Here is a 23805-nt window from a genome sequence, read left to right on the forward strand (position 1 = left end):
AAGAGGGTTCGTCTGGCTGCTGTGGAAAGGGAGAGAGAGAGCTAGTGAGGGAAGAAGCAAAAGAGAGATGAACTAGAGGCAAAGAGAGAGAAAGAGACAGAAAGGGGGAGGAAGGCGGGAGAGGGAAGAGAGGAAAGGGAGAAATGGAGATGAAGAGGGTAAGTATGGGGTTGATGTGGAGGATTGAGAGATAGAGAGGTAAAGAAAGGGTGAGTCTAGAAGGAAGAAGAGAGATGTAGAGAGATAGAGGGAGGAGGTTGAGTTGAGAGAAGAGAGAGAGAGAGAGAGAGAGAGAGAGAGAGAGAGAGAGAGAGAGAGAGAGAGAGAGAGAGAGAGAGAATGTAAAGAGATATATGGAGGAGGTTGAGTTGAGAGAGAGAATGTAGAGAGATATAGGGAGGAGGTTTACTTGAGAGAGAGAGATAGTCTATGTAGAGCAGCTGGCCAGCCTCCAGAACTCTGGTCTCTAACCAACCATGAAATTCCTGCTGCCGCCAATGAAACCAACGGCAGGAGGAAGCCTCACGCCCCGCAATGGGGGAGGGTGTGTGTGTTTGACCATAGAGGCCCAAGCGGAGGAGGCCGGGAGACAGACTAATGATGCAATCTATGGAAGAGAGGGAGAAGACGCGAGGGAGGAAGGAAGGGGGAGGAACGGATGGATGTAGATATACCAATGGAGAGGTAGTTGTGAAGTTTCGACTCTCTGGTAATGTGTTCAGATAGTAGAACTGCATGCTGGGAAAGAGTGAGGAAGTGACACCACCTGCTGCTGTGTTTATGCTAAACCAACTGCGAGAGGACTTGAGAAATGAGAATGAGAAAAAGGAACATGATGGACCCAAGTGTAAATGTTTTATTGTATCACTGTCCCCAACATCTAGGCACTTAGATAGTCCTTCAATCATTTTGACATTTCATCGGCAGTTACCTTAAAAAATATATACAGAAAGGAGTTTACATAATCCACCTACACATATCATCAATTACAATGTCCATGTATTTCTGTCACAACATAATGTCATAACCACGCAAAATGTCACCTCTAACCTCCCACACATTCTCAATGGTTAAGGTGGTTGGTATTTCATGCACTGATAAAGGTGCTATTTCTGAGCAGCACATACACTTGGTGTCTGTCTCTCCTGAGGTACTAAGAGCTGTGTACAGTTACACTATAGAGCCACACAAAGACAGCTCAAGGAGAGAACGAGGGAGGAGAGCGAACAGAGCCAGTGTCCCGGAGGCCATTCTGAAAGTAAATTCACCATTGAATGCCATTCTGAAAGTAAATTCACCATTGAATGCCATTCTATCTTTTCATCAATGAAAGGAAAGTTGTTTCCGACTCAGTCGAGAAAAACGTCGCTTTTCCGAAGGCTATAGAAACTATTTATAGAGGGATGGATAGATATTGTGCTCCTAGCTTTATCAGTGTGTTCTTTATCTGTGTGCGGTTGTCTGTCACAAAGCACTCAGGGGAATGAAGGGCCAGATCTGGAATGACCCTAACTGTTTGTCTATTCATATTTATTAATGTCCCCACCCTCCTATATGTCACTCTCCAAAACAACTTTATCTGCACTCATAGCTTGAACTAAATAGAAGTTGCAATATATTGTAAAATCTCATTGTCAATTGCCCCCGACTGCTTTGTGTTTCTTGCAAAAAACAAAAAGAGAAGAAAAATAGAAGAAACATTGTCCTACTGTCCAACATCTGAATCATTGGGTTTATACATACTAATTGTATGTCTACTTAATGTGTTGCAGCTATATTCTGGACAACAGAGGAGGCTGGAGGGAGGAGCTATAGGAGGACGGAATTAATGGAGCGGAGACATGTTTGATACCGTTCCATTGATTCCATTCCAGCCATTACAATAAGCTCGTCCTCCTATAGCTCCTCCCATCAGCCTCCACTTCTGGACAGCCTGTCTGTGGTTTGGTACCCAGCCACTAAAGAAAGAAGGAAAAAAGGGATCGAGTGAGAGTTAGACGGTGAGAGAAGTTACTAGTGACAGGTCAGAACGGCATGTGTGTGTGTGTGTCTGTACGTGCGTACATGTGTCCGTGCATGTGCGTGTGTATGTGTGTGACAGATCTGGAATGGCCTGTGTGTATCCTGGCAGGTATAAGGCGTATCGGGGAGTCAGGGCCTTAGCCTTCACAGAGCTACAGAAACACAGTGCATTTTCAGTGACCTATCTGGCTCCAGTTCCATGGCTTACATACTGTAATTATGGGTAAAGATTAATTCACAAAAACAACTATAAGCCTCCCCCACATCTCCACAAGCTAAACAAAGATGGAATATAGCATTTTTAAGTCCGCTATGTTCCATATATAAAGTGTTACTGTAGGCTATTCAAGAGCCTTCATTAATAAGTTATTTCATAAAACAGGATACACTTCTCAATGAGACAGAATTGAGAGTCAACACAGAATGAATGCAGAGTTGGACAGAGTCGGCTCGGTCTGGCATTAGCCCCAGGGTGTGTGTGTGTGTGTGTGAGAGAGAGAGAGAGAGAGAGAGAGAGAGAGAGAGAGAGAGAGAGAGAGAGAGAGAGAGAGAGAGAGAGAGAGAGAGAGAGAGAGAGAGAGAGAGAGAGAGAGAGAGAGAGAGAGAGAGAGAGAGAGAGAGTGAGAGAGAAAAAGTGAGAGAGAGAGAGAGAAAGTGAGCGAGAGAGAGAGAAAAAGTGTGAGAGAGAGAGAGAAAAAGTGAGAGAGAGAGAGAGAGAGAGAGAGAGAGAGAGAGAGAGAGAGAGAGAGAGAAAAGTGAGAGAGAGAGAGAGAGAGGGGGGCAGTAGCACAGCTCCATGTAGCACAGCCTTTTAGTTCATCATCTGCTTGAATTATGACTCAACGTAGGCTACCAGGCAATTATGGAGAGGTCTTACGGGGACACAGTCTAACCTGCTCCAAATCAAAGTGTTTGCATGACCTCAGCTGACAAACCCTGCCTGAATTCCCTTTAGCCACTGAGTGTTTATGAGAATGTCCTCTAAAACCCCCAACAGAAAATGTATTTTCAACGTTTGGGGGTTTGTTTTCTCCTCTCACACAGTGGATGTTTTGTCCCGTTGTTTGTGTACCACGAGCTGTTGTGTCAACAAGCAGAGTGTAGCGGTACTGTCGTGTGTTGCCCAAATAACATTTGGAATGTATTTTTCTTGGGACGAGTCTTTTCTTTTTTGTCAATAAAACAGTGAGCGGATGAAGGGATGACCAGATAACCACAGTTATAAGCTGGTTATACAGCGGTGATATTTTGGTTGCATGGAGGAGTCTCGCCCTGTGGCAGAGAAAACATGGCCGAATACAGGGGGGGGGGGGGGGGATACTTTGAGATGCAACCGGTGTGTGTGCATACTTGCGTGCGTCTGAGTACGTGTTTGTGTGTGTGTGTGTGTGTGTGTGTGTGTGTGTGTGTGTGTGTGTGTGTGTGTGTGTGTGTGTGTGTGTGTGTGTGTGTGTGTGTGTGTGTGTGTGTGTGTGTGTGTGTGTGTGTGTGTGTGTGTGTGTGTGTGTGTGTGTGTGTGTGTATGCGTCCCAGCACAGCAGACAGGCAGAGGTGGTGGCTAGCCTCCAGGCCAGAGCTGAAAACCACAGCATCCTGCCCTTAGTAGCTCACTAGCAGGATGACTCACCAACACCGGAAGAGGCCGAATGCTTGCAGAAGTCATTATGGGAAATGTAAGGTATATGGATTTCCTCTGTCAATAACAGGCCCCCAGTGATTCCTCCTAAAGTAGCTTGGCATACAACCTTGGAATAACAGACTACATTTTGGAAAACATGGGGCTGATTTGTGAGGTGGATGGGGTTCAAGTTGAATCAACTATCAAGGCTTCTGTTTTATTGCTCCTCTCAGGCAAAATGTCCAACTTTTACAATAAATGAATACATGAGAATACCAGGGATCTCCAACTTCAAGTCCTGGGTGTGCAGGCTTTTGTTCCAGCCCAGCACTAACACCCAGAATTCAAATAATCAAGGTCCAGACTGAAGAAGACTTTAACTACAGTGTTTGCACTTATCCAAGAGCTGCCTTACAGGCCAATAGTCTCTGCAGAGGCAATGCCAGGTCTTCTGGCCTGATGGCACAACATTGAAATACAATTAAATGGCACCACCATGTGGATACTGATTTTAAAAAAGGAGTGTAATTCTCTAATCTCTGAATTCAAGGCTGGCCATTCAAAAGACATGTTTCTCAAAATGTTTTGTTTTTCTTCTGCGTAATGACGAAGGAAATGTCTTCAATTTGAAAATATATTGAGACACCCTGATCTGTATTATAGTCTAATAATGATTTATGTCATCGTTATCGGGTGCAGATTTGACAGAAAATACTTTCGTTACGATGGATCTGTGAAGGGCTGTCATTTTACCGAGTTCACGGTAAAATAGCTGGTTGAGATGCGTACACGTTCGTTGCACATAGTTCACTGTTGCTTGCTGATCATAACATTGAAACACTGCAAGATACAGTGCTTTATTGAAAAACAACCATCAATCGTTTTTCTGCCTTTGACTAGTCAGATTGTTGCCGTGGCTTTTTTTCTAGGTAGCTAGTTTAGCTTACTGCTAACTCATTTGTTTGCTATTAAATGAACTAGCTAGCTAAAAGTATATGACATTTCCTTCGCGTACAATGTTTTGACGGCTCGCCAGTGAAAACAATAAGCAGCTGATTGTCAAACTCGTTTCTGATCTTACCTAACGCAGCTTTTTCCAACCGTCTAGCTAGCCAGCTAACCAGACACCTAACTATATATCTAACTAGATAACCCCAAGCATAGGCCTAAACCATTATAGTTTGATAGCTAACTAGCTATGTTAATATCTAGATATAATTCATATGGTCACACTAATTGAGAAGTTACATGATGGTCACTATTTAAAAAAAAAAGAGTTAACTTCAGCCAGAAGTTGATTGCTATTACGTTGCATGATTATTGATATGTTCTTGTAGCATTTGTTTAACAACAGTATGCAGTGGTGTAAAGTACTTAAGTAAAAATACTTTAAAGTACTATTTATGTCTTTTGGGGGGGGGGGGGGGGGTCTGAACCTTACTTTACTATTTACATTTTTGACAACTTTTACTTCACTACATTCCTAAAGAAAATAATGAACGTTTTACTCCAATATTTTTTCACTGACACCAAAAAGTACCAGTTATATTTTGAATGTTTATCAAGAGTGGAAAACGGTCCAGAGACAATCCCTGGTCATCCCAACTGCCTCTAATCTGGCTGACTCACTAAACACAAATAAATTATGTCTGAGTGTTGGAGTGTGCCCCTGGCTGTACATTTTAAAAAACATGAACATTTGAGCAATTTAAAATAATTTATGCTTTTACTTTTGATACTTAAGTATATTTTCACAATTGCATTTACTTTTGATAGTTAAGTATATTTAAAATCAAACAATTTTAGAGGCTTACTTGTAGTATTTTACAGTGAAACTTTCACTTTCTTTTGAGTCATTTTCTACTTGGGTATCTTTACTTTTACTCAAGTATGAAAATTGGGTACTTTTTCCACTACTGGCAGTATGAAACATGAGTGACCAAGTGGTCCAGCTCTCCTCAGCCTCCCACCATGAAGACATGAGTGACCAAGTGGTCCAGCTCTCCTCAGCCTCCCACCATGAAGACATGAGTGACCAAGTGGTCCAGCTCTCCTCAGCCTCCCACCATGAAGACATGAGTGACCAAGTGGTCCAGCTCTCCTCAGCCTCCCACCATGAAGACATGAGTGACCAAGTGGTCCAGCTCTCCTCAGCCTCCCACCATGAAGACATGCTTCAGTCAATTCACCAGCTGAGACTGTACAGCCACCTGCGTGATGTCACAGTCCAGGTGGGCTGGAGGAATTTGAGGCTCACCAGGTGGTACGAGCTGCCTCCAGCGGCTACTTCAAGAACATCCTACTGGCCCCGGATCCACCTAAGAAACTATTCCCGGGGAACGTCCGAAACACTGATTATACCTGGTTCTTGGAATATATATACACTGGCAAACTGGAGGTGGATGAAAAGTTTGCTGAAGACAAGATTGGCGTGTGAAGTGGCGACACTGTTCGAGTGTAAAAGCCCTTATGGAGGCTTGCAGCTCGGTTCTCGATGAAGGCAGCTCGAGTCCTCACGAGGCTAAATCATCCATGTCACAAGACATGGAGGCTGATTTGGATAATGTAGAGGACGGGGTGCTGGGGGTCGGAGTAAACAAAATTCCCAAAAGAGCCTCCACCAAGAGGCCGACCTATCCAACAAGACCAGAGAGGACGTTGAAAAGGGCAACGGTCCCGGTCAAAGCCGAGGAGGAGAAATCAGAGGTGAATGAAGACGCTGAGATCTCTGGGAGGAGAAGTAACAGGCTGGCAGGCCGCAGAGTCTTCGTTGACATTCCTAAGTACATGAGGAAGATGAAGGACCAGACCAAGACGCAGACGGGAGGATCTGCCTGACAACACTCAGACCAAGACAGCCGGTCAAGAGGAGAACACTGCGAATACACAGGTAGTTGCTATGGTGACATGCTTTGAGGTGTGTGAAGCATTTTGAAAAAGTGCTGTATAAATCCAATTGATTGTGGTGATTATTGTTATTACACAGAAGGGAGGCAGGAGAGGCCCTTCCAGAGCTGCTGCCTGAAAAAGAGGGGGCGGGGCTGAGGTCAACAGACTTCGATGATGTGGAAGGAGATATACCCGAGGATTGTCCTGATGACTCACTTTTCTTCCCCAGGAAGGAAGCGATGGGTGAGGAAGTTACCCTCACCAGATAATTTAGACATGCTGACAACCAAAACAAGTGTGACAAGTGTCAACAGACCTTCCACTATGATAATAGATACCTGAAGCACATCAAGTAGGTGGAGTTGGACATTACACATTAGTTACACATTTGTTGGATGGATTGTTGGGTTTGCAAATGAGGGGAGCCCAATGTACTGTCAAATGTAAAGCACTTAGAAAACCTAAAATCTCAACTATTTTCATTGTTGTTCTGATCACATCTCTAATAACTACACTCCTCCATTGTTACCATGACCACCAGGACGAGCCACGGTGTGCAGGAGGAGGTGACATACCGTTATGACACCTGCCAGCAGATTTTTGCCAACCTTTGAAACCCGAGGATCCATCAGAGACACGTCCACAGTGACGAGAGTGTACCCCTGCGACGTCTGCACCAAGACTTTCAAACGCATGAAGGACGTGACGCGCCTCCAACGACAGGTTAGGACTGGTCTCAGTCGGGGCATTTGGGATTGCTTTTGTAGCACTTTTATGTAGGATTCTTTGGATTGACGTCCTGTTTCCCTAGTGCATTACTTTTAACTAGAGCTGTAAATGGCTAAACCAAATAAACTACAATACAGTGCCTTGCGAAAGTATTCAGCCTCCTTGAACTTTGCGACCTTTTGCCACATTTCATGCTTCAAACATAAAGATATAAAACTGTATTTTTTTGTGAAGAATCAACAAGTGGGACACAATCATGAAGTGGAACGACATTTATTGGATATTTCAAACTTTTTTAACAAATCAAAAACTGAAAAATTGGGCGTGCAAAATTATTCAGCCCCTTTACTTTCAGGGCAGCAAACTCTCCAGAAGTTCAGTGAGGATCTCTGAATGATCCAATGTTGACCTAAATGACTAATGATGATAAATACAATCCACCTGTGTGTAATCAAGTCTCCGCATAAATGCACCTGCACTGTGATAGTCTCAGAGGTCCGTTAAAAGCGCAGAGAGCATCATGAAGAACAAGGAACACACCAGGCAGGTCCGAGATACTGTTGTGAAGAAGTTTAAAGCCGGATTTGGATACAAAAAGATTTCCCAAGCTTTAAACATCCCAAGGAGCACTGTGCAAGCGATAATATTGAAATGGAAGGAGTATCAGACCACTGCAAATCTACCAAGATCTGTCCGTCCCTCTAAACTTTCAGCTCATACAAGGAGAAGACTGATCAGAGATGCAGCCAAGAGGCCCATGATCACTCTGGATGAACTGCAGAGATCTACAGCTGAGGTGGGACACTCTGTCCATAGGACAACAATCAGTCGTATATTGCACAAATTTGGCCTTTATGGAAGAGTGGCAAGAAGAAAGCCATTTCTTAAAGATATCCATAAAAAGTGTCGTTTAAAGTTTGCCACAAGCCACCTGGGAGACACACCAAACATGTGGAAGAAGGTGCTCTGGTCAGATGAAACCAAAATTGAACCTTTTGGCAACAATGCAAAACGTTATGTTTGGCGTAAAAGCAACACAGCTCATCACCCTGAACATATCAAATCAAATCAAATCACATTTTATTTGTCACATACACATGGTTAGCAGATGTTAATGCGAGTGTAGCGAAATGCTTGTTCTTCTAGTTCCGACAATGCAGTGATAACCAACAAGTAATCTAACTAACAATTCCAAAACTATTGTCTTATACACAGTGTAAGGGGATAAGGAATATGTACATAAGGATATATGAATGAGTGATGGTACAGAGCAGCATACAGTAGATGGTATCGAGTACAGTATATACATATGAGATGAGTGTGTAGACAAAGTAAACAAAGTGGCATAGTTAAAGTGGCTAGTGATACATGTATTACATAAGGATGCAGTTGATGATGTAGAGTACAGTATATACATATGCATATGAGATGAATAATGTAGGGTAAGTAACATTATATAAGGTAGCATTGTTTAAAGTGGCTAGTGATATATTTACATCATTCCCATCAATTCCCATTATTAAAGTGGCTGGAGTTGAGTCAGTGTCAGTGTGTTGGCAGCGGCCACTCAATGTTAGTGGTGGCTGTTTAACAGTCTGATGGCCTTGAGATAGAAGCTGTTTTTCAGTCTCTCGGTCCCAGCTTTGATGCACCTGTACTGACCTCGCCTTCTGGATGATAGCGGGGTGAACAGGCAGTGGTTCGGGTGGTTGATGTCCTTGATGATCTTTATGGCCTTCCTGTAACAACGGGTGGTGTAGGTGTCCTGGAGGGCAGGTAGTTTGCCCCCGGTGATGCGTTGTGCAGTCCTCACTACCCTCTGGAGAGCCTTACGGTTGAGGGCGGGGCAGTTGCCGTACCAGGCGGTGATACAGCCCGCCAGGATGCTCTCGACTGTGCATCTGTAGAAGTTTGTGAGTGCTTTTGGTGACAAGCCGAATTTCTTCAGCCTCCTGAGGTTGAATAGGCGCTGCTGCGCCTTCTTAACGACGCTGTCAGTGTGAGTGGACCAATTCAGTTTGTCTGTGATGTGTATGCCGAGGAACTTAAAACTAGCTACCCTCTCCACTACTGTTCCATCGATGTGGATAGGGGGGAGTTCCCTCTGCTGTTTCCTGAAGTCCACAATCATCTCCTTAGTTTTGTTGACGTTGAGTGTGAGGTTATTTTCCTGACACCACACTCCGGGGGCCCTCACCTCCTCCCTGTAGGCCGTCTCGTCGTTGTTGGTAATCAAGCCTACCACTGTTGTGTCGTAGGCAAACTTGATGATTGAGTTGGAGGCGTGCGTGGCCACGCAGTCGTGGGTGAACAGGGAGTACAGGAGAGGGCTCAGAATGCACCCTTGTGGGGCCCCCGTGTTGAGGATCAGCGGGGAGGAGATGTTGTTGCCTACCCTCACCACCTGGGGGCGGCCCGTCAGGAAGTCCAGTACCCAGTTGCACAGGGCGGGGTCGAGGCCCAGGGTCTCGAGCTTGATGACGAGCTTGGAGGGTACTATGGTGTTGAATGCCGAGCTGTAGTCGATGAACAGCATTCTCACATAGGTATTCCTTTTGTCCAGGTGGGTTAGGGCAGTGTGCAGTGTGGTTGAGATTGCATCGTCTGTGGACCTATTTGGGCGGTAAGCAAATTGGAGTGGGTCTAGGGTGTCAGGTAGGGTGGAGGTGATATGGTCCTTGACTAGTCTCTCAAAGCACTTCATGATGACGGAAGTGAGTGCTACGGGGCGGTAGTCGTTTAGCTCAGTTACCTTAGCTTTCTTGGGAACAGGAACAATGGTGGCCCTCTTGAAGCATGTGGGAACAGCAGACTGGTATAGGGATTGATTGAATATGTCCGTAAACACACCGGCCAGCTGGTCTGCGCATGCTCTGAGGGCGCGGCTGGGGATGCCGTCTGGGCATGCAGCCTTGCGAGGGTTAACACGTTTAAATGTCTTACTCACCTCGGCTGCAGTGAAGGAGAGACCGCATGTTTTCGTTGCAGGCCGTGTCAGGGGCACTGTATTGTCCTCAAAGCGGGCAAAAAAGTTATTTAGTCTGCCTGGGAGCAAGACATCCTGGTCCGTGACTGGGCTGGGTTCCTTCTTGTAGTCCGTGATTGACTGTAGACCCTGCCATATGCCTCTTGTGTCTGAGCCATTGAATTGAGATTCCACTTTGTCTCTGTACTGACGCTTAGCTTGTTTGATAGCCTTGCGGAGGGAATAGCTGCATTGTTTATATTCGGACATGTTACCAGACACCTTGCCCTGATTAAAAGCAGTGGTTCGCGCTTTCAGTTTCATGCGAATGCTGCCATCAATCCACGGTTTCTGGTTTGGGAATGTTTTTATCGTTGCTATGGGAACGACATCTTCGACGCACGTTCTAATGAACTCGCACACCGAATCAGCGTATTCGTCAATATTTCCATCTGACGCAATACGAAACATGTCCCAGTCCACGTGATGGAAGCAGTCTTGGAGTGTAGAGTCAGCTTGTTCTGACCAGCGTTGTCAAACATGGTGGTGTCAAACATGGTGGTGGCAGCATCATGGTTTGGGCCTGCTTTTCTTCAGCAGGGACAGGGAAGATGGTTAAAATTGATGGGAAGATGGATGGAGCCAAATACAGGACCATTCTGGAAGAAAACCTGATGGAGTCTGCAAAAGACCTGAGACTGGGACGGAGATTTGTCTTCCATCAAGACAATGATCCAAAACATAAAGCAAAATCTACAATGGAATGGTTCAAAAATAAACATATCCAGGTGTTAAAATGGCCAAGTCAAAGTCCAGACCTGAATCCAATCTAGAATCTGTAGAAAGAACTGAAAACTTCTGTTCACAAATGCTCTCCATCCAACCTCACTGAGCTCGAGCTGTTTTGCAAGGAGGGATGGGAAAAAAATGCAGTCTCTCGATGTGCAAAACTGATAGGGACATACCCCAAGTGACTTACAGCTGTAATCGCAGCAAAAGGTGGCGCTACAAAGTATTAACTAAAGGGGGCTGAATAATTTTGCACGCACAATTTTTCAGTTTTTGATTTGTTAAAAAAGTTTGAAATATCCAATAAATGTTGTTCCACTTCATGATTGTGTCCCACTTGTTGTTGATTCTTCACAAAAAAATACAGTTTTATATATTTATGTTTGAAGCCTGAAATGTGGCAAAAGGTCGCAAAGTTAAAGGGGGCCGAATACTTTCGCAAGGCACTGTATATGAACATGGTATTTCCTCTTCAGTTTCTATTTGCTGCAAGTCTAATCATTTATTGAGACAATAAATATCTACTCTTCTCTACTGCTAGGTGCATTCGGGAGGCGGAGTGCGGCACACCGGTCTTGTAACAGGGCACTGAGCTCTAAGACAGCGTTGAGGTGGAGGGGGAGAGTGGAGTTGGAGGTAGGCCCCAGGACGGGGCCATGTTGGTACATGGTGAGCCTTTCACCCTTTCAGCCAACTGGGGCAACCCAGGGACCATCACCCTGGTCAGCCACACCACCCTGGGTGGGTTCACGGTCATACAGACAGGGATACCGGCAGGGACCCACCTACGCATTGTCACCACAGACGGGGCCGGTGTCATCTCTGGATGGATCCACTGTCTCTGTCCCCTTCTCCGTGTCCTCTTTATATCACTAGCCACTTTAAACAATGCTACTTAATATGTTTACATACCCTACATTATTCATCTCATATGTATACGTATATACTGTACTCTATATCATCTACTGCATCTTTATGTAATACATGTATCACTAGCCACTTTAAACTATGCCACTTTGTTTACATACTCATCTCATATGTATATACTGTACTCGATACCATCTACTGCATCTTGCCTATGCCGCTCTGTACCATCACTCATTCATATATCTTTAAGTACATATTCTTTATCCCTTTACACTTGTGTGTATAAGGTAGCAGTTTTGGAATTGTTAGTTAGATTACTCGTTGGTTATTACTGCATTGTGGGAACTAGAAGCACAAGCATTTCACTACACTCGCATTAACATCTGCTAACCATGTGTATGTGACAAATAACATTTTATTTGATTTTGAGGTGTGATTGTGTGGGGGGCTTTGCTGATGACACTGATTTATTAATTCAAGGCACACAACCAATATGGCTACCACAGCATTCTGCTGCGATATGCCATCCCAGCTGGTTTGCACTTAGTGTGACTATAATTTGTTTTTCCAACAGGTCAATGATCCAACACACCTCCAGGCTGTGTAAGGGCTATTTGACGAAGGAGGAGACTGATGGAGTGCTGCATCAGATGACCTGGCCTCCACAATCACTCAACCTCAACCCAATTGATGTGGTTTGGACCGCAGAGTGAAGGAAAATCACCTCAGCTTATGTGGGAACTCCTTCAAGTCTATTGGAAAAGCATTCCTCATGAAGCTGGTTGAGAGAATGCCAAGAGTGTGCAAAGCTGTCAAGGCAAAAGGCTGGCTACTTTGAATAATTTCAAATAAAAAATATTTTGACTTTTAACACTTTTTTGGTTGTTACATGATTGTGTTATTTCATAGTTTTGATGGCTTCACTATTCTACAATGTAGAAAATATTGTATAAATATTGTGTCCAAACTTGACTGGTACATAACATATTCAAACTGTGTGGAGTGAAGTCTTCAGATGGATTTTCCTTTTTCTGTTTGACAAAAAGTAATATCAGTACTGAGCCTTATCAGAGAATTATAGATATCTTTATTACTGTCCATTCTCAGACCAAATAAAAAAGGGCACTATTCCACCTGAAAGAAGCTTGATATGCAGGCTGACATTTTTCCTGGCTGTTTTGGATATGAAACAAATTCAACCATTTATGATATTGGAAGTAATGGACATTTCCTTTCTAAATCCCTTTAAGACATTTTCAAGTTGGAAACCAAGGAAAGAATGGGAAAAAGCTTACATCATAAGTCATCTTTAAATATTCATTTCTAGATTAGTCACGTGCTAAACTATACAATAATTAATTACAACTGTACAAATCATGCAGTGTTTATGCATTAGTGGAACACCTCTCTGCCCTACTGAGGTTACTCACCACTAGACAGGAAATGTACAGGCAATATCCTCCATGAAGAGGTACGACTGTAGATCCACATCCTAACTAGGGTTTGGCAATATTAATACGAGAGCAACTGATACCTTCATATAATAGAATTCAACATAACATTTGGAATAAACAGGGTACACATACTCTTCTACAGATTCTCTATAGGCCTACACATTGCAGCTTAAGTTAACTCATACTGTAACTATAAGAACCTCATACTGTAACTATAAGAACCTCATACTGTAACTATAAGAACCTCGACATTGCACAAAAACAATGTGAGTGTAAGAGAGGGGGGGGGGGTAATGGAGAGGGGGTGGCATGCCATGACGTGTGCCCCTGTGGTGATGTGTTCCCCCAGTGTAGTCTCACTTCAGGTCCCCCTCATCCCCCTGGATGGTCTTCTTGATGCGCAGCAGCATGGTAGTCTGCCATTGGTCCAGACGGGAGATGGAATCAAACTCTTTAATCTGAAGGAGGGAATAAGATGAAGTCTAAGAACCTGTTCAAACAAAGAATTCCACCCCCCCCCCTCCATTAAATAATTACATATTGAATTACTAATCATTAAAGACATGTACTGAATACCTGACTTTCACTAATTCAATTATAAGCAATGACAAAAGGAGCTAGCCTGGGGAATCAATCCAAAATGAAGACTTACTGCTTCAGTGAAAGCTTCACAGTTCTGTTCCTCATGAGCGTCCAGGAGTTTCTGTAAAACAGTGATTTAAGGGTGTCAGGTGGCTTCCATAAAATGGCTGCCATGCATCAGAGGCACACATTGGTAGTGGATGACATATGTCATACTATGCAAGTGCGTTGCGATCTATTATACTGTGACTTCAATCAATTACCCTGACCAACACCTTAATGCAGTGCTACTCAACTGGAAGCCCACAGGCAAGTTTATTTGGCCCCAAAGTTATGTCTTGTTGGACATAAGACTGTCAAAACACCAGCAAATCAGAAATCTGTTCCAAAGTATTCCCAGGCATATTGAGGCATACAGTAATAATAATAATAATAAAATAATAAATGCCATTTAGCAGACGCTTTTATCCAAAGCGACTTACAGTCATGTGTGCATACATTCTACGTATGGGTGGTCCCGGGGATCGAACCCACTACCCTGGCGTTACAAGCGCCATGGTCTACCAACTGAGCTACACAGGACACACACAGTACCAGTCAAAAGTTTGGACACCTACTCATTCAAGGGTTTTTCTTGAAATGTTACCATTTTCTACATTGTAGAATAACTGAAACACACGGAATCATGCAGTAGCCAAAAATAAAGTTTAATCAAAATATATTTAATATTTGAGATTCTTCAAAGTAGCCACCCTTTGCCCTGACAGTTTTGCACACACTTGGCATTCTCTCAACCAGCTTCATCTGGAATGTTTTTCCAACAGTCTTGAAGGAGTTCCCACATGCTGAGCACTTGTTGGCTGCTTTTCCTTCACTCTGCCGTCCAACTCGTAGCAAACCATCTCAATTGCCGTGAGGTTGGGTGATTGTGGAGGCCAGGTCATCTGATGCACCACTCTCCTTCTTGGTCAAATAGCCCTTACACAGCCTGGAGGGGTGTTGGGTCATTGTCCTGTTGAAAAACAAATGATAGTCCCACTAAGCGCAAACCAGAGGGGATGGAGTATCGCTGCAGAAAGATGTGGTAGCCATGCTGGTAAAGTGTGCCTTGAATTCTAAATAAATCACTGACAGTGTCACCAGCAAATCACCCCCACACCTCCATGCTTCATGGTGGGAACCACACATGTGGAGATAATTCGTTCACCTACTCTGAGTCTCACAAAGACACAGCGGTTGGAACCAAAAATCTCAAATTTGGACTCATCAGACCAAAAGGACATATTTCCACCAGTCAATTGCTCGTATTTCTTGGCCCAAGCAAGTCTTCTTATTATTGGTGTCCTTTAGTAGTGGTTTCTTTTCAGCAATTCAACCATGAAGGCCTGATTCATGCAGTCTCCTCTGAACAGTTGATGTTGACATGTGTCTGTTACTTGAACTCTGAAGCATTTTTTTGGGCTGCAATTTCTGAGGTTGGCAACTAATGAACCTATCCTCTGCAGCAGAGGCAATTCTGGTTCTTCCTTTCCTGTGACGGTCCTCACGAGAGCCAGTTTCATCATAGCGCTTGATCATTTTTGCACCAGCACTTGAAGAAACTTTCACAGTTCTTAATTTTCCATATTGAGTGACCTTCATGTCTCAAAGTAATGATGGACTATTGTTTCACTTTGCTTATTTGAGCTGTTTTTGCCATGATATGGACTTGGTCTTTTACCAAATAGGACTATCTTCTGTATACCACCCCTACCTTGTCACAACACAACTGATTGGCTCAAAAGAAAAGAAATTACACAAATTAACTTAAGGCACACCTGTTAATTGAAATGCATGAAGCTGGTTGAGAGAATGTCAAGTGTGCAAAGCTGTCATGAAGGCAAAGGGTGGCTACATTGAAGAATAGTAAAAAAAAAAAAAGAAAAACCCTGGAATGAGAAAGGTGTCCAAATGTTTGACTGGTACTGTATGTGACCATATACTACTGTAAGCACGGTTTGAAATGATGTTTTAGTCAATTATCTGACCCCCTGACCATCTGTTTTGCGGAAGAAAAAAAAAATCTGCGCACAGCTGAATCAAGTTGATGATCCCTGACAAAAAGGATCCAATTAACAAATAGAAGGCTTTCGGTGGAGTCACCAACCTACCTTCAACAGTTTGCACTCTCTTGAGTCGGAAAAAGCTGGGAACATCTCCTCGTACTTCTCCACAGCAAGCTGCAGAAATGAATGAGCAGTCAGATTACTGCTTCATTTAATGAGAAAAGGACTGAATCCTCTGGTGTAGTGGACATGATGCTGCTAATTGCTAACTGACCTTAGCGTTGAGTTCATCCACGATGAAGTGACACAGAGAAGCTTTGAAGAAGTACTCTTTGGCGCTGTATTTCAGCAGGGGGTTATCCATGGTGCTGGATCCCACCTGGAGAGAGACACACAGACTGTTGATTCACTGTGTTCATCAATTTAAATTGGGAAACCACTAATATACAAATCAGTTTGTGTTCACACACATGCACTAGAATGCATGCAGAGGTGGGACACACCTGTTCGTAGATCTCGATGGCCTTGGCGTATTGTTCTAACTGAGCGGCGTAGGCCCCCACCTTCAGCAGACACTTGTTGGCAGAACTGTTGGACTCCTCTCCTTTGTAGTAGTCTGCTGCCTGCTCATAGTGGGCGATGGCCTAGAACAGGACCAGGGGGATGGGAAACCAAAACAGTTGGTGTAAAAATCCAGAAATTGCAAAGGAATTTTACTTGTAATGTACACTTTTTTTAATCACCAGTAAGGAAATGAAACTGGTCAACTACTCCAAATAGTGTATTTTACTCGTGCTATACACAGATGAGCACCTTATTAGTCCATATACAACATTAAAACATACCTTCTCTATATCCACCAGTTCTGACTCGTAGATCTCTGCGATGGTGATGTGGTGTTTGGCTGCGATGGTGAACCTTCCCTGGATGAGCAAAACACAGGACAGGAATTAATACTGGAGCCGGGAGTTTTACCTTACTAATGTGGCCAGACAAGGAAATACTCTGGGTCCTGATCATTACTAAGTGGACAGAGGCGTGAAATCATCACTAAATGACGTTATGGAGAAGAGCCACTCCAGTCATAAATACAGCTGTAAGTATACAGACAGATAGCCAAGTCCTTAAACTTAACCTGCATCACAATACAAATGTTTCAGTTGAAATGGCCTTCAGACCTCGAGTGTCCACACCGTACTAATGATACAATACATTGCCCTCTTGAAACAGAGAGAGGAGCATCCTCAAGGGGACTAGGCTACACTATAGGCAGGGTGCTAGTGAGAGAATAGCATTGGAAGTGAAGAGGGGAACCAGCATTATCAGAACAGTTTTACAACTACGGCTAAAAGGATCATTCCTAACAAGAAAATAATCTGTGATGACAATGCATTGTCTGGTTCTGGCCAAGCATGTCCCAGTCTCTGAGCGTCTGTCTTACCATGTCTGTGTATATATCAACGGCTGCGTTTAAGCACTTGATAGCCTCTATTGGCAGCATTAAAGGAAGAGGGCAGAGTTAGACTGGTAGAGAAAGTATCAGATAGAGCAGGTTAGATACATATTACAACAGTCAAAATGTTCACATCCAAAAGGAGAGTTCTGGAAAAAAGTGAAAGCACAATAAATTAACTTGCATTACGATTATTTTGTCACCTCTGAGCTCCCATTTCCCTTTCTTAGTTTAGGTCAGAGTATGTGAGCAGAGCGAGGTGCAGAGCATGCCCAATTTGACTGGAGCACGGCGCAAGACTGCCTAAGGCTGGAGCGTCAGCCTTCTCTCCAGTTCTGAATTCGCTCCAGTAGTGCTCACTTCACGAGCTCAGGGCCTGTCCGGCCCAGCATGCATTTGTAGTCTACTTGTGTGCTGCTAGAGCCCCTTGCTTTAGTTACTGTCATGGACTTCAAAATATTTTCCATAGAAACTGATAAAACACACAGGTGCTAAATCAAGGTGACTTACAAAGATGAGGACCAACAGCAAGAGAGGGAGTGTGGTGATGTGTGGACACTAAAGAATCATTGTGGAATCTGAAAACACATATCCTGAAAACATGAGGTTGTATTTACTACATGCTCATGCTAACAGAAAGGAACAAGGTGGGTAGATAACTAAGTGTATCATTGTAGGCAAAATATTTATAAAAACAAAAATGATCAGATCTCTTAAAAGTGTTCATTTTTTGTTCTATTATCTATACAATAGACCATCATTGATTTTGGCCCAATAGGCCTGACATATTTCAATGAGCTTTCCATTTTGCATCCCTGTCCAGCCTGGCAAAAGGGTGTTTAGCACACCCAGTGACTCTGCAAGTGTGGAGAGGATATTCTCTGCTGCTCTCCAGACACCATTGCATGTGCCTGAAGCCAGACTGGCCAATCTGGTGTATCTAAAGATGAATTCAAAGTCAAGGTAGACTGTGCCTAATAAGGCATTTGTTGTTTAATTTGTATTTAATTCCAAGTCACAGCCTATATGCGCAATTTATAGACTTATGATTTAATACAGCAAAATGCTGTTTAAATGCAGAGTGCTTAATGTCCCCGAGTCCCTACCAGCCTAGTGTGTAACACTCGCAAATGCTTCACAATGTATTTTTTTGTAGGCTATAGACTTGAAATCATTTGAATAATATAGCCTAAATAATTTTAGGCTGTCTGGCTCCTGACCTATTTAGTGTTTATGTGCTGTTTAATATGACATGTAGCCCACTTGAAATGAGGGCTTCTCACATTCCCTTTTTCATGTTTATAATAATACTTTTCATTCAAATCATATATTTTGGTTTCAATACTTCAAAACCAAATGGTAGGTCTAAGTAGTCACAAATTGATGGGTGATGGTTACATTGTAATGTTAATGAATGGAGAGAATTGAGTGGGAGGTTATGTTTCTTCCTGTGAGCGAGGAGCGTTTTTCAGCGGAACGGTTGGAAAGGACTTCCGACCGTTCAACTCTGCTCACATAACCTAAACCAGAATATCTGAAAATGTTATAAATCTTATATAATATTCATTGTATTGTACTTCAGGGTTAGTTCAAGGTTATATAACATTCAATAATTTCTCCTTGCATCTGGCTGTGTATTGAATCTAGCTAGGAGGATATACGCTAGGCTAGAATTCCATCGCCACCACTGCTGGTGGGTGAGCCCCACAGCTCTACAGTATTAATCATACCAAAGGTTGAGAGGGAGCACTGGAGAGCTTCTCAATTCTACTCCATTCAATTCAATACATATTTATTGTATGGTACTCAAGTACAATTGGTTTGCAACATAGCAGGGCTCTATCTCCTCTGATCTAACCCTGGGGCAGATTATGATTGGCCCAAGTCAGATACAAACAGACAACCTATACTGGGTGGCCTGATTTCTGACACACTACCAGAGACAGGGACATATCACGAGTCACTAAGAAATGACTGGAATTGTCGCTGTAGACTGTAACTGGAACTCAGTCTGCTCCAGTTACAGCTCTAGAGCCTCAACTCCCACTGCTGCCTGTGGATGTATCTGATTGACTCATACCACTGACTTCTATTAGCCCTGAGAAATTAAAACTCAACAGATTCTTGCTGCTTTCATAAGGGACACATGTAGAAAATTAAAGTTAAAGCAGGCCGTTTGGGGAGAATTACTGCAGTCAAGTGACTGATTGTGTGGTGCATGTTAATTACTGATCATTTTGACTTTCTTCTGCATGTACTGTATGCATGTTATCATGTTATCCTGCTTGCTGACCACATTGATTGATTGGTTGGTTGTGTGTCTCACCGTTGGGGTCAGACTTTTTGAAGGCGTTTCCTGCATCGATGAAGCTGGTGGCCGAGTCGTGTTTGTTCTGGAGCTGCATGTGGATCCGGGCGGCCTGGCAGAACGCATTACCAGCAGCTGGGGAGATGGAATGACACACACAAGTGACATGAAGCAAATTCATTGGGCCCTCCAAGAATAGTGTTCCTCGAAGCCCTCCAAGAATAGTGTTCCTCGAAGCCCTCCTAGAATAGTGTTCCTCGAAGCCCTCCAAGAATAGCGCTGCTCTACTACAGTTGTAATGATTCCCTGCCACCACACAGAGGGCAGCACATTGCCACGGTCTTTCATGTGTGTAGGCTACTGGAAATTACAGACATCTAGCCTATCTATAGAGTCAACTTGAAAAGGGACAACAGAGTCTTCCTAAACTGACAGCGTTTAAATAACATTTCAATTTTAATTAAACCCCTCGTCAAAGATGCACACACACCTCGGCTCTGACACAATATGCAATAACTAATGGGCAAATCATTCCATCAAGGTCAACCGTGTTTAGTGTGAAATAGCGCAGTCAGAAGTGTACCGTTCCAGTTCTTGGCCATCTTGAACATGTTGGCTGCTCTGCAGTACATTTCACACGCCTCCTCCACTTTATGAGGTCCGCTGTAGAGAGAAAAATACATAGGATTAACAGACCAAAATCTGAAAATGCAGTGCAGTGCTTTCATCAACCAAGCACTTTTTATTGACCAGGCTCTTATGCTGCATAGAGTGAAGACATCAGTCAGCTGACCATGTTGGACAGTGCTGATAGATTTCTCTTGGATCTACTACCAGACCTGACTCCCTATGAGTTTCCTCCAGCTGTAGACGAATCATGCTCTGACCAGGATGACATCATTGCGTGCGTTTGACATTGCTAACGAGTTCTAATCTACAAATCACCTTGCATCATAAATAACTAATCAATATTATTTGTGGATCAGTCAGCCAGTCTCAATTTATCCATTATACAACACGGTTTTGATGCTCTTGAACACAGCCATTGTCGTCGTCATAAAGGCACCCTGAGCATAGAGTGGAGTAGATATGTTGTGGGTCACTTCTTAGACTTAAAGCAACATAGTCCCATCTCACACTCTCTTTAGCCTGATCAAAACAGAAATCACTGTCCACACCACAGGTCACTCATACGCTAACCAGCCTACTCAAATCAATGTCCCCAATCTGACTTGAATCCTGCTCAATCACTCACATAGATAGAACACATCGGCTACGCCCTACCCTGTGTCCGGCTACGCCCTACCCTGTGTCCGTCCTTATTTGATTCAGCATACCAGACATCCTTATTTGATGCAGCATACCAGACATCCTTATTTGATGCAGCATACCAGACATCCTTATTTGATGCAGCATACCAGACATCCTTATTTGATGCAGCATACCAGACATCCTTATTTGATGCAGCATACCAGACATCCTTATTTGATGCAGCATACCAGACATCCTTATTTGATGCCGCAGACCAGACATCCTTATTTGATGCCGCAGACCAGACATCCTTATTTGATTCAGCATACCAGACATCCTTATTTGATGCAGCATACCAGACATCCTTATTTGATGCAGCATACCAGACATCCTTATTTGATGCCGCATACCAGACATCCTTATTTGATGCCGCATACCAGACATCCTTATTTGATGCAGCAGACCAGACATCCTTATTTGATGCAGCAGACCAGACATCCTTATTTGATGCAGCATACCAGACATCCTTATTTGATGCAGCATACCAGACATCCTTATTTGATGCAGCATACCAGACATCCTTATTTGATGCAGCATACCAGACATCCTTATTTGATGCAGCATACCAGACATCCTTATTTGATGCAGCATACCAGACATCCTTATTTGATGCAGCATACCAGACATCCTTATTTGATGCAGCATACCAGACATCCTTATTTGATGCAGCATACCAGACATCCTTATTTGATGCAGCATACCAGACATCCTTATTTGATGCAGCATACCAGACATCCTTATTTGATGCAGCATACCAGACATCCTTATTTGATGCAGCATACCAGACATCCTTATTTGATGCAGCATACCAGACATCCTTATTTGATGCAGCATACCAGACATCCTTATTTGATGTCTGGTATGCTGCAAGTTTGACAGCTGTTCCTGTTGATTAGATCTCTAGCTACATGGCCTAGTTGCAGTCAAAAAAAGAGTGTTAAATTACATTCAGTCATTGATCATACCAAATTAAACACTCTCCTGACAATTTACACAGCAACGAGGCACTACGGATGCTAAATGGATATACCTTAAACTGATACGATTGTCATCACAGCATGTTAATGGTTTTCCACCAATATAGTACAGTAGAAAGACTGTGCCCTGAGGCCAGACATATAGGGACGTTCTCTCTAATGAGGGTGAGTAAAATGTGTCAGATTTAGACCTCTACCATTACATTGCTTTCCCCCTTAGGGGGTACATTTGAGAGCCATTTCATTTAATTAAGAAGACAATTAGATGTCTTCCAGGAACTGAATGCAGTGAGTCTTAGTGTAAGTACACAACAGTATTCTTCTGTTCACTAATATTGTACAGTACAGACAGGCTACTAAATTGGGGTTCCTCCCAAGTCTGGTTGGCTATATGCACCAGAGACTAACCTGACTGGCCTGCATTGCAGTTGCCTTAGAATTGGCAGACATCTACTCCTATCCTACTCCTCTATTGGAATAAATTACTGGCAAATGCATTTATAAATATGTGTCACACAAAGGTGGCATATAGGATTACACTTATAGATATATACACTCAGAAAGGGTTGGAGAAAAAACAAGACCGAATTGATGTGCTGTATCAAAATGACCCTATATTTTATTTATTGTAAGTAGGCGTTAAATGCAATTAGAACAATTAAAATGTATGGGCCATAGCCGTTTTTAGCTAGCTTTCATTGCACAGGCCCAATAGTCGTGACCGGCTGCTAGGTTGTTTACATACACTTGAAAAGGGATTCATTTATCTGGTTTGTGGTAGACAGTGTCAGTAGCTACCTTTATATGATGTGCACAAATCATCCAAAAGATGCATAGGTAGCTAGTTAACATCTGAGCCACTGCCCAAATTCGACAGAGTGCCGTTGACTGCATATTTCAAGGCTTAGATTAGCTGACTCGATAGGTCGTTTTAAATAGGTAGTTTACTAATTAGAAGGCTCAATGGTATTGCTAGCTAACCAACTGGTTTAACTCAGACTCAATGATGATGTAGCTAGCTACTAGCTCGTTATTTTGATGATGTATTTACTACGGCATACTTAGACTGAGGTATGCACATTTAATAGCATTATATAGCTACATGGCCTGGTGCCAATGATTAACCTCTAACGGTAGCTACAAATAATACCCAGAGAGTTTGATTTAGCAAGATATTAGCATGCTTACTGATGATGCGCTAGCTAACGGTAGCCCTATTGACATCGTTCTTACCCAAACATGCCTCCCAAGAACGAGCCAGACGTTTTCACTTTCTTGTCAGCGTCAGCCATAAGCTGAATCGCTTCCTTCTCTTTCCCCGAGTTGTCCATGTTCTGATTATAACAGTGCAAATACTAGCTAGCTAACAGTCAGAGAGTACCCGCATCAAGTTCTTGTAATGAAGGATTACCGTCGATGGTTTTATTTAGCGTAGGCGTGTCCTTGCAGTAGTAGCCAAGAGAATCATGGGACTGAGTTTCCATCTCGGCAAAAAGCGTTACCCTTATGCGTAGTTAAACTACAACTCCCATCTGAAAAATGAATCCATTAAAGCCCAGACATTTCTGATCATAGAGTAAAACAAGTTCTTGGAAGCATAATACATTACTTGACCATAAGTATGTGGACACCTTCTCGTCGAACATCTTATTCCAAAAATCATGAGTATTAACATGGAGTTGGTCCTCCCTTTGTTGGTATAACAGCCTCCAATCTCCTGGGAAAGCTTTCCACTAGATATTGAAAAATTGCTTCCATTCAGCCACAAGAGCATTAGTGAGGTCAAGCAGTGATGT

At 43.2% G+C, this 23805-nt stretch overlaps 1 protein-coding gene and 1 long non-coding RNA gene across 3 annotated transcripts; one reads left to right on the forward strand and one right to left on the reverse strand.

Moving 5' to 3' along the window:
- Positions 1 to 5104: 5104 nt before the first annotated feature.
- On the forward strand, positions 5105 to 12505 carry LOC123994382. Its single transcript, XR_006831647.1, has 5 exons — positions 5105 to 6530; positions 6627 to 6772; positions 7071 to 7252; positions 11554 to 11681; positions 12454 to 12505. It is a non-coding gene; the product is annotated as an uncharacterized LOC123994382 (long non-coding RNA).
- A 441-nt stretch (positions 12506 to 12946) lies between these two features.
- LOC123995275 (beta-soluble NSF attachment protein-like) lies at positions 12947 to 23434 on the reverse strand. 2 transcript variants are annotated; one of them, XM_046298775.1, is made up of 10 exons: positions 23243 to 23434; positions 20305 to 20384; positions 19740 to 19856; positions 17402 to 17448; positions 16806 to 16883; positions 16464 to 16604; positions 16235 to 16339; positions 16066 to 16134; positions 13986 to 14036; positions 12947 to 13791 (listed from the first exon to the last, which is right to left on the reverse strand). In XM_046298775.1, exons 1-10 carry the CDS (start codon positions 23338 to 23340, stop codon positions 13690 to 13692), a joined length of 888 nt encoding a protein of 295 aa, XP_046154731.1. In that variant the 5' UTR covers positions 23341 to 23434; the 3' UTR covers positions 12947 to 13689. The 2 variants fall into 2 exon arrangements, with proteins under 2 accessions (XP_046154731.1, XP_046154732.1); XM_046298776.1 differs by lacking the exon at positions 17402 to 17448 and having other exon boundaries at positions 23243 to 23305.
- Positions 23435 to 23805: the final 371 nt, after the last annotated feature.

Source organism: Oncorhynchus gorbuscha, linkage group LG14 (genome assembly GCF_021184085.1).
Source record: "Oncorhynchus gorbuscha isolate QuinsamMale2020 ecotype Even-year linkage group LG14, OgorEven_v1.0, whole genome shotgun sequence".
NCBI classification, from domain to species: Eukaryota; Metazoa; Chordata; class Actinopteri; order Salmoniformes; family Salmonidae; genus Oncorhynchus; species Oncorhynchus gorbuscha.